Source organism: Ictidomys tridecemlineatus, chromosome 8, assembly GCF_052094955.1.
Source record: "Ictidomys tridecemlineatus isolate mIctTri1 chromosome 8, mIctTri1.hap1, whole genome shotgun sequence".
Lineage (NCBI taxonomy): Eukaryota > Metazoa > Chordata > Mammalia > Rodentia > Sciuridae > Ictidomys > Ictidomys tridecemlineatus.
The window spans coordinates 88401579-88413883 of NC_135484.1; the positions used below are offsets into that span (position 1 = coordinate 88401579).

Below are 12305 nucleotides of genomic sequence, written 5' to 3' on the forward strand. Positions count from 1 at the left end.
ACAGTAAATTCATGTAACCAGTGGAATGTAGGAATAGCTTTAATTTAGTAGTTTTGGGCTAAAATAGGACAAAAGTACAATTCCTGAGGAAAGGACATATGTAGGTAAGATTGTTTTTCTGAACACCTAACAAAACCAGATGTTCTCATAAATATTTCCATTCATGGAATTTTCATGAATACAAACAACAATAAGGATTGGTGAGGATATGGGGGAAAAGGCACACTCATACATTGCTGGTGGGACTACAAATTGGTGTAACCAATCTGGAAAGCAGTATAAAGTTTACTTAGAAAACTTGGAATGGAACCACCATGTGACCCAGCTCTACCACTCTTCAGTCTACACTCTAAAGACTTAAAAAGAGCATATTACAGTGACTCAACCACTTAAATGTTTATAGTAGCCCAATTCACAATAGCTAAACTGTGGAAGCAACCTAAATGCCTTTCAATAGATGAATGGATAAAGAAACTGTGGTATATATACACAATGGAATATTACTCAGCATTAAAAGAGAATAAAATTATGGCCTTTGCAGGTAAATGGATAGAGTTGGAGAATATCAACCTAAGCGAAAAAGCCAATCTCAAAAAACCAAAGGCTGAATGCTTTCTTTGATGAGTGGATGGTAATCCATATTGGGCGGTGGGGCATGAAATAAGTGGAGGAACTTTGGATGGGGCAAAGGAGAGGGGGAAAAGGGGAAGAAAAGACAATGGAATGAGACAGACAGCATTACCCTAGGTACATATATGATTGCACAAATGGTGTGGCTACTTCATTCACAACCAGAGAACATTTCTGCTCCATTTGTGTACAATGAACCGAAGAACTTTCTACTGTCATTTATAATTGATTATAACAAATAAGTAAATAAATAAATATTTACATTAATGGGATAGAACTAGAACATGCCCCATGAGCTCAAAGCAATAGAGTCGTCCCATACTGGAACCCAAAATTTCAAGAATCTCCCCAATGGGAGGCAGAGCACTAACTGACTCCGTTTTTCTCTAAGTTTTCTCAATTCGATTTCCATTACTTGAGTGTTTTGGGGTCTAGGGATAGAGAATTAAACAGCAAGAATCTAAATAGAAGTTATGCTGTGGTGACAAACAGCTCGAAAATCTTAACACCTGAAACAGGAGAGGTTTATTTCTTCTGTTACATATGGAGCCCATCATCTGGAAGCCTTTCTCTATTACAGTCATTCAAGGACTTGAGGTGATGAAGGATAAATGATCATGCATTGGTAATGATATCCTCAGACTAGACATGACAAAGATCACCTCCATGCACAACCAAATGACCAGAATCAACCACATGAGTACACCTAACTTCAATGGAGTGAAGAAGTACAATTCCCCCAGGAGAGGAAGATCAAATATCATCTATGATTATGGTATGTCTTATTATAGTATGGAGTTGACCACTAATCATTTCATTTCTTTGTCCTCTCTAATTCCAATGCATTCATCAACCAAAAGTGCAACCCTAGATAAAACCCACCATGGTGATTTCAAAGCTTAATCTGCAAATGAATCACAAAGGGTAATATTCAAAATGTAGATTCTGATCAGGTAGATCTGGGATAGGGACTGAGATTATACTTTTCTAATAAGTGCTCAGGAAGGTACTACTGATACTTTTGGTCTTCAAAATATTTTTTTTCTTTAATTTTTCTGAATAGCAAGATGCCCTCTTTGCCCCCTGCCCAAGTAGTTCAACTTTGCTGGATAAAAATTACAATGAGACTAACTAGGTAGACTCTAGATTTTTCTCTTCAAATCTCAGATTGTACCCAATGCAACTTGATAATCCTATTATATTTCTCTAATAGGCTTATTTTCAACCCCCTGCAAATTACTATTTCAAATCTTTTCATCTTTCCTGAAAAGACACCTATCTCCTCTAAATCTTCACTCTTACCTCGAACTTAATGGCAAAAAAGAAGTCTGCCAGATGAAAAACCCATAATCTTTCCCAGACAAACCTCGCTAAGCTGATCCTCTGTATTCATTTTCCCCATCCTTTTTTCCCCTCTGGTTATAATGTAGCAAGTATCTCTTCTCCTATCAAAGACTCTATTTTTTCACTTCTGTTATAGATTATGGCTCCTTTTTCATCCTTTCATTATCTTTAATTTTCTTGTTTCTCTTCTAAATTTTTACCATTTATCATTATTATTTTTTTTTTACTGGATCATTTCTTTTAACATGCAAGACTGTTCTAATATTTCCCATTTAAAACAAACAAACAAAAAAATAAAACCCCATGAACAAACACAAAGACCTCTTTGGACCTTGCATCTTCTTTTAATTACTATCCATTCTTTGGCTCTCATTCATCATCAAAACCTAGAAATAAACAGCTATGCAGTCTTCCATCACTTTCTCATCTTTCCTCTTCATATTGATGACTTATAAAATTGTTTCTGGCCCAGGCTTGGAATCTAAGCTTCTGACTTTCATATCCAATTACACTCTCCCTACTTCATAAAAACCTTCTTTAACCCCCAATTATACCTACCCCAAATTATTACTTGTGGTTCTGCCTTCTTCACCTTAGAAAGTGGCATTACAATACTCCAAAAGTGATCACTAAACTTTAATAATGTTAACCACCACATCTCATGGATTACTGCAGCAGATTTCACAGCTTCTATTCCTGCCCTACAGCCCAGTCTCCACAGAACAGCCATAGGACCCTCTTTAATTAGATTGCATCACATCACTTCTCTGTTCTCAATAGCTTCCTATTGCACTTAGAATAAACTCCAGACTCCTAGTAAGAGCCTTGAGGCACAGCATGATGTTTTCCATACTTAGTTCTCTAACTTCATCTCAGGACATTCTCTTGCTTACCACCTTTGCTCAGTGATCTACTTTCACTTCCTTAAAGACCTCAAAGTCTCTTCAAATGTTATTTCTTTTACATGGTTTGTATTCTCATCCACTGATAAACTTGGCCTCTCCAGTATTTTTATGTCTAGTTCATCTCATATTTTAGGTCAGAGTTTAAAATATAATTTTCTTGTAAAGACTCCACCATTTTATTAAAATCTAGGTTTCCAACATTTTTCCCTATTTTGTCACCCTGTGAATTAATTCCTGTATATCACAATTTGTGACTATTTTATCTCTTGCCCTGCCAACTTTATTTTGTATTTGCTGAGAGTTCAAATTGTAACTCCAAGTTCTTGCACTGTGCTTGGTACAGTTAAATCTCAGTGAACATTTGTAGAATGAATAAATGGATAGATGAATAGATGGATTAAAAAATATGGAATAACAATACACTTTCCTTGGTAATTTTTTCTTTGGTATTATTCTTTGCACAAGTATATTATATCAAATCATCTTATGAGTTAAGTTCCAATTCAATAAATTTCAATGCCTATAACTGACTCTAACATTTCTTCTTCAAGGCACAGTAATTCTATACTCTGATAATAGGTTAAATATCTCTTGGGATTTTCTAAATCTAATCAGAAATACTTTCTGAGGTAGAAAAGGAAAAAAAATCCGTGTAACTAGTAGAGTTATTTAATTTATACATCTATATAATTGCCTTTCTTAAATTCCCTAGGAAATACAATCATGTGACTAAAGTTTTTTGTTGTTGTTTGTAATGTAGTTGACATTTACTAGTTTGGTAGACTGTCTAATTCATGTAAAAACCAATGCTTTTGCTTCCTCAAATAGAAAAAACCCACAAACATTACAAAAAAAAAAAAACAAAAAAAACAAAAAAAACAACCTTTTAAGGGCACCCGGGAGGACTAATACAGTAAAAATGATATGAACTAAATTTACATAAAGTAGAGATATTCTCTTATGTAAGTCAAAAATTTCATGTCTAAAATGGCACTGCATTGTCAATCATATCTGTTTACATTTTTACTTTTGTTCAGAGAATATCTGAGAAGAGTCCCTTACAATTATGTTTTATGAAGTCTGAACCCAACTATAATAACATTTAATCACAGGACCATTTGTCCATATTTTTCATAAATCTATCAATTAAGAAAAAAAAAACCACTTTTCTTTTCTCCTCTTAGGAATTTTTGTTAAAGCTGGACAAAACCTGAGGACAAATGTGGCCCAGTCAGAGAACTTCTGGGGCAACAAGAGAAACTGCAGTTCTTGGTTTCCTTGACCTGGAAAAATCTATTGGAAATTTGAGAGGCTTTAATCCTGCTAGCTGTTAACTTATGTAGGAAGCTGCAAAGTTAGGAGGAAGTCTTTTAAAATGCAGAAGTATAATTTTCTCCTTCTTTGCTAGTCTTTGGAAACAAATGCCTACTGAAGGGAAGAATGCAAATTTAAGCCCCAGCAGGTCTTCCTCTGAGGACATTTGGTGGATTTGAATTTGTTGTGGCAGATAGCTAGATCCAGATCTCGGCATTTCTGAAGAATACAGATGAGTTTTTCAGTTTCTCAAGGCTAACAGGGTGGGTACCCTCAGGCTTTCCACCCTTTCCTTAGGAAAGAGACTATACGACATTGTTTGCTATGGTTTGGTTAAGTGTCCTCCACAGGCCCGTGTCTTAAAGGCTTCTTTCCGTAGTTTACAGTGTTCTAGGAGCTGGTGGTAGGCATAGTGGTAGGATGTTAGGTCACTGGGTATGGGGCCTGGAAGGTGATATTGGGACCCCCAATACCTTCATCTCTTTCACTTCCTAGTCACAGTTGAGATGAGCACATTCCTCCCCCCCTGCTCTCTCACAATGATGAACAGCCTCATCACAGATCCCAAAGCAGTGGTTCAACCAACCGTGGACTGAAACTGTAAGCCAAGATAATCTTTTCTCTTTTTAAATTTATCAACTCTGGTATTTTGTCATAATAACTGATAGCTTATTAACACACAGTTCTTCCTGGAACGTCAAAATAGTCCTGTCCAAAATCAATCCCTGAATGAACTGAAGTTTAAATCCCTCCAAGTATCTGAATAACCAAGGAAAGGGAATGGTTTCTGGTAGCCATTAACATGATCTACTTTTGTTTTATACAGTGTCTGACATTCAGTAAAAAATTACTAGATGTGCAATCAGGAGAGAAAATATTATGAACACTGAAAATGGTTAAAATGCTAAAGAAGAATAGATGGAAAGGGGGATAAAATAGACTTTTCCAGGCCTTGAGGGAAAATTTCAAAGGAATTGTAATCTTTAAAGAAAAACAAAACAAATAAACAACAAAAAAACTTATATTTTAGACCAGAAGCCAATGAAATAGTCTAAAGGCCAAATTCAGTTCATTGCCTGGTTTTTATATAAAGTTTTACAAAAATGCAGTCATTCCCATTTATTTATTTATTTTTTATAGCTGTTCTCATGCTACAAAGCAGAATCCATTGTCTTGACAAGCACCATATGTCATGAAAAGTCTCCAATATTTACTATGTTATCCTTACAGAAAAATAATTGACAGCCCTTTCCTAAACCAATAATATATGAAATTAAAAAAATTTTAAAACAATTTTTAAGCTATAATAGAAAGTACATTAGGAATTTTTGAAATATGCTATAGACTTTTACATGTGGTCTGAGTAAACTTAAGAGGATTCTGCTCATTATAAAACAAGTCATGTTCTTCAACTTTCCTGGGCATTTCTGGGCTTGGCAATCATTTAAGTTCCAGAAGAAAGGATTTGAAGGTTGGCAACATTAATATAAAGGGAATTGAATAGTTTATCTTGAGTTGTTGAAACAAGGGTCTCCATATTCATTCCTAAGAGGTCTGTGTAAGTAGAAATACATACACATAGATACATGTTTTAGCCACACCACATCCCTCAAAAAACAGAACAGGTAACTCTTGTTTCTCAGGATCCCGATCTCCAATTGATTAATGACTACTTCAAAATTAAAACTATATTCTACTTCTCCAAATCAGCTGGACCTTAGCAGTCATTTCTCTGTCATTAAAGAAACAATAAGGCTTACACACTTTTTATCTTAATATTTGTTGTAAGAAAAATTGCCAAGGCTATTATTTTTATTCCCCTATGAAAGTTTTAATAATAAAGTATATTACCCTCTTTCAGGCAACTTGCTGAACATTTTTGCAATGAGCTGATGGCTAAAAAAGTATAACATGTGAGGAGTTTTGTTTCATTGAATAAAAATTCCACTGGGACATAGCAAATATAAAAGAAAAATAAATCTATTCTGTTCTCTAACTGTCTCTCTGTCTCAGTATCTTTGTTGGTCTCCTGTCTCTGTATTTCAATCCCTCTCTATCTTTACCTAATTATTTCTCAAAAACCACCAATAAAAGGAGTAATAGTCCTTAAACCAAGATTCCAGCTCTTTGATATCTCTTACCATGAAGTCAAACTTTCAAAAACTAGATAAATTATCACTCTGACTTCTGTGTTTGCTCATTTAATGAAGATTTGAAAAACTGAAACAGACACCTTAAGAAACATCTCAAAGGAGAACATTTATACTTAGCTCTTCCAATTTCTGTATGGATGAGTTTTTATTAGTGCAATGTCTTTAGCCTTTCTCAATTCCCCATCCCTCATATTTTGTCAGTTTTATACAGCCTCTCTCTCCAGATGCATGTCTGTGCATATGTGTGTAGGGAAGAGAGAAAGAGGGAAAGAGAGAGTTTTTGTCTAGGTGACCAATGACAAAGTTGGTCCACTTAACTGAGGGGCACCCTGGCCTATTTAGACACAGAATTCCATCATTTCTCATGATAATTTTATAAGCAATAAGAAATGGTATTCTTACAAGCAATAATAAGTTTTGGCAAGGATGTGTGGTACACTCATACATTGCTGGTGGGACTGCAAATTGGTGCAACCAATATGGAAAGCAGTATGGAGATTCCTCATAAAACTTGGAATAGAACCACCACCTGACCCAGCTATCCCACTCCTTGATTTATATCCAAAGGACTTAAAATCAGCATACTACAGTGACATAGCCAAATCAAAGTTTATAGCAGCTCAATTCACAATAGCCAAACTATGGAACCAACCTAGATGTCCTTCAACAGATAAATAGATAAAAAAAAATGTGGTACATATACGCAATGGAATATTACTCAGCCCTAAAGAAGTATAAAGTTATGGCATTTGTAAGTAAATGGATGGAACTAGAGAATATCATGCTAAGTGAAATAAGCCAATCCCAAAGCCTGAATGTTCTCTCTGATAAGTGGATGCTGATTCATAATATGGGTTAGGTAGGGAAGAATGAAGAAAATGTGGATTGTGCAGATGGAAGTGAGGGGAAGGGAGAGGGTATGGGGGTGGGAAAGCTTCTGCAAGAGGGACAAAACAATATAATGTATGATTACACTACTGGTGTGACTCTGCACCGTGTCAAAGGAAGGAGAAGTTGTTTTGTACAATGTGTCAAAATGCATTCTACTGTCATGTATAACTAATTAAAACAAATTTAGAAAAAATAAGTGATTTGTGATCTTTACATTACTGATATCAGTGGTTCAACAAGATATCTTCTCTTAAGCACTTGAGAATTATTCTCTTGCTATTAAGTTGACTCTCATTAAAGCATGTTTTACTTGTGAAAAAAAATGATATTCTTCATTTATCTGAATCCTGTGACTATTTCTCAATAGGTAAAAAAATGATTTTACTTCATTTAGTATATTATTTAAAAAATTCCCTCTATCAAATGACACATTAATACATAGAAGATATGAAATGTCCAATAATGCTACTTAACATTTAGTATTTTGTTCCTGTATTTCTAATTTTACTAAAGAGTGTGCACATGTTTGTGCCTTATCTTTTCTTAAAAGCAACACTTGGAGCATAGTGTTTAACTTTGTATCTTATAAGGTTTCCAAACAAACTTCACAGGTAATAGCTTACAGAAATTGTTCTGTAATAACTAAATAATTTCATAAGGTGTTGTTATCAATCACTCCACATTTCTAGATATTTTTTCAGCTACAGAAATTGCACATGGAGGATAGTATTTATAAATTCATGAACAGTACTTCTGGTGTATCATGTTCTTAGTGCTCTCTAGTTCCAGTATCCTACCATGAAGAAAAGTAGCAAAATCATTCACGTAACCACAGAATTTCTAGTCTGTATTCAGCATTGTGCTAGGCAATAAAACAATAAAGACAAAACATGGTTCTTACCCTCAAATAACTCAAACTACATGTTTAAGATTGCTGACTTTATTTTTTTAAAATGTGTTTAATAGCACATTATAATTACAGATTTTGTAACTGTGTATATGTACATATATTCTATGTGAAAGAGTTGGTAACAGGTCTATTTATTTTAAATCATTACCTGTAGTAGATTATTTTTTTAAAGTAATTTTAATAATTTATTGAGCTTTATGATTATAGAAAATTTTTTAAAAAGTAAAATTCTTCAAGGATTAAATGTTGAATTGATACAGGAGAAAATATAGTCTGCAAAATAATTTTGGATTTGTGGGAGTCTCAACTGTTCTATATCACAGGCCTTATCCAGCTATGCCAGTCAGACACAACATAGCTTAAAGAAGCAAGAAGAGTAAGTGTATGGAAGGAAGCTGACCTCATTTCCATCTTCAGTGTACTCTGTAGGATATGGATGGTGAGGCTAATGTGTGAGGTGACATCTCTGAAGACACAGATTGATCCTATATTCCTATGAACATGTAAAGCAGATCACCATCCTTAGGCAAACACTAGATTTGTTAATATGTGCATGTGTAAGTGTGTGAGCATTCATACATGTATAGGTAAACATAATTCATGTATAAAATATATACATAATATCTACACTTTCTCTCATCCTCCTTGTCTATCTTTTTATATTAATTTATCTATATTTTTCTACACACATAGCTCAAGTCCACAATATGTGAAACTCTAAAATATTATTCTTATTGAAATGGATTCTTAAATGCAAATGAATTTTCTATACATAAAGTTCTCAATATCTTATAGTTACTCAGCTCTTACAAACAAACAATAAATGTATAGTATCTCATCTGTTTTTCCCCTATATTTCCAGAGATATTAAAATGAAGGAAGGACTTCCATTCTGTAAATAGCAAACTAAGACTTGAGTGAGACCGTTTGACTTTTTCTGAGAACATGTAATCAGAAAATGTGGCTTTTAGTCCCAGAGTTTAGGGCAGATGATTTAAAAAAAAAAAAAAAAAAAAGACTCAGGAGGTTGAATGGCCATCACAAAAGAGATTAGAAATTGGATCAATTGTGTCTGGTGTGCAACTTTCACTTTTTACCTCTCTTAGGTGGATTCCCTCTAGGTATATCTTTAGTTTCTTTTTATGCATGTTGAGGCAATAATACCACACATGTTGAAGCTTCTTAAGAAGATTGGAGTTAATTAATGAAAATTCCCAGCAGGTGGTTTGTAGGAGATGAACACATAGATGCTTTGTGTTCTAAAAATCATGCACCTGATTTTATACCTATGCCAACAAGGCCATATGCACATTGGCTGTTATTTATCAACTGAATTGTTTTTATAAGGTATATAACTTGAAATCTTATTTCTTCTACTTCACAGACTGAAGGCTCTTCATTATCATGATCTGCATTCACAGAATGCAAATTCATTTCCTTATTTCGGTACAGAACATTGGATTCAGAAAATAAAACTTTTCTGCAAAAATGTGATTTTTTCTCATTCTTGCAAATTTCTAAGAATTGGCTTATATTTACTTAATTCTTGAAATTGTTCCATCTACCATCATGACTAAGAAAAAACTGAATATAGATATAATTAGACTAAAATAAACAAACTCTAATGTCTAAAATGCCGGAAAAATAAAATTCATTAAAATTAAACTCATAAAAATATTTTGCTGATATATAATTCTGATACAGAATAACATGAGTTATTGATAGCTATTATTAAATGAGGTTTTATTCATCTATCTATATATACACACAACACAAATAAATTTTTAAAAATATGAAATTTAAATACTGTTCAATACCTTTGTATACCATATCAGTAATTAAATTGATAAGTTTTTGGTGATATAGGAAATACATAAATATATTTGTATTATATGTTTTTTATAAGTATATGTAAGCATATAGTGGAAATAAGGTTTTAGGTAGCTAAATAATAACTTTCTAATATACATATATGTATCTATAATGATAGATATAAGGATCTATGTAGTTATCAACTCAATTTTTGTTTTCATACATAAATATATTACTCAGCATCTAAGTTCTAGATTTTTAAAAATTTGTTTTATTTTTCTGATAAATAGATAAATGCTGATACCATCAATTGATAAGGGTGGGTTTTGTATAAGCTTCCTCTCCATCCACAAGCAAGATATCCTTCAGGGTTTTTTTTTTTTTTAAGAATATGTGTTGACAATCAGAACATTAAAACACACACACACACACACACACACACACACACACACACACAAGCACAGCAAAACATAAAGGCTCTTAAAAGAACATCATCCCTACCAAAGTTCAACTTTCCATTTGGCTTATAATGGTATTTTATTCTGTATCCCACAATGTGTACCACTCCAATGGATAGAGGTCTTCCTAACTGTCAGGATGAAATGGCAATAGTGTCCAAAATGAGAATGACTTGCCCTTATGAAATACCAAGCAAAATTTAATTGTTCTCAAAATATCCATGTATCACATTCTGTATAGTCTAAAGATGTGTGGGTAACAGGCACTACTTTGGAAACTTGAGCCCCACATTTTTGTCTAGTAATTAAATTCCTCTGGTGCAACAACATTGTCATTTTGTTTTTACATCTTAATTTCAAACTGCAGTAAGAAATTTGACATCTCAGTGACACAGCTTTGTTATTTCCAAATTACTGAGAAGTTAAAGAATTTTAAAATTGTATGATGCTTTGAAATAGGTCTTATATAGAATTTAACACAGACTTGAATTACTCATTATATATAGTTTAATTCTTACACATAAAACTGGAAAGCAGATTTTGCTTAGGCCTTTTCCCGTTAGACAAGGAATTCTTTCATTTAAATAGCAGGATCCATACAAACCCAAGCCTGAGGAATAAAACAATTTAGTCCTAACTTACAAAAAAATTAGCTTTCTATCACATCCCTTTTTCCATTAGGCATTTTTTTCAGAGACTTTACTGATTCGATTGTACAGCAGAAGGTTAAATTCTCACACAATGATCATTAGCAAAAAATAAACAGAGCAAGTACTAAAGCTGGCTTTGCACCTACTGAATGCTGCAAGTGTCTGTACTCATTTGATATGCATCTTGCAAAGCTCGGCTGTTCCCAGAAGGCCACTCCATGAAGACTGAGAGAGCAGCGTCTGCTAGTGGTGCCTGTGTGTCACAAAGAACAGAGAGAAGCTTTATAACAAGATGCTTGAAGGCATCGCATAATTGGGAGACTGGCTGAAAATTGGGCTTACGCTATTTTTTGCTTTAAAAAACAGGCATGTGAAATTGTTATTTGGGTTATTTTTTTTAATGCCTGTGAGTCACACTGAAAAACCATTGCACCAGCAATATTTTGGGGGCCTCTTTTTTGGCTCCTTTCAGGAAGCACATTACTAAAATTGTTTCATTAATTGCTTATTGGACAGACTTATTTATGGATACAAGACAAAAGCATGACTTCATAAGCAAGCACAGCATGCTGTTGTTGGATAGCAATCTTCATTTGGATTTGGGCGGGTCATCTTACTGTACCTGTGGCATTCAGTGGGCATTGATTGAATGCCAAATCGCCTGCTGGAGTCCTTTTCCACACCATCGACATCAGATAATCCTCTGGGCATATTTCATAAGGTGCTGCAATTTAAAACAGAGGGCCTTGAATGTCAGCAATGTTTATTTTTTTAATATTGGCAATAAACAATCCTCAAATGCATCTCTCTCACTGTGCACCTCTTTCATGTTCGTTAAAGTAGATTGTTTTCTGAAATGTTAGAGACATAAACAAAAAATCACCAGGTTTTATTTCACTATCTACAAAATCTTCATGCTTCCTTTGAAATTTCTTACTGTGTAGGCTTTTATGAAAAAGTCACTTGGGTTTATCTCCAAATTGAACACATTCAAGAATGAAAAAAAAAATCTTTCCAATTTTTTATAATATTTTAGGATGTTATACAATAAAGTGATTTACAATATACCAAAAGCCATATTAGAATTATTAATAAGTGTTAAGAATCAATTAACATAAAGTTCAAAAATATGTTTTTATTTCTTCATCCAAGAACAAAAAATACCAGTTGTGCTTTTATAAGAATAAATCAATTTGATTTTTTAATTATGTTTGAAATTTTAAATAATTATAGAATAA

General features: G+C 33.6%; 1 protein-coding gene across 4 annotated transcripts in view; it reads right to left on the bottom strand.

Annotated features, from left to right (window-relative positions):
- The window catches only part of Adgrb3 (adhesion G protein-coupled receptor B3), a 666855-nt gene that overhangs the window by 349107 nt on the left and 305443 nt on the right, over window positions 1-12305 (bottom strand). For all 4 annotated transcript variants that reach the window (XM_040282896.2, XM_040282898.2, XM_021732558.3 and 1 more), the window contains 2 exons: window positions 11690-11791; window positions 11214-11320 (listed from right to left, as the gene is read on the bottom strand). In XM_040282896.2, the coding sequence (XP_040138830.1) occupies window positions 11214-11320; window positions 11690-11791 (209 nt within the window). The remainder of the gene's footprint in view (window positions 1-11213; window positions 11321-11689; window positions 11792-12305) is intronic.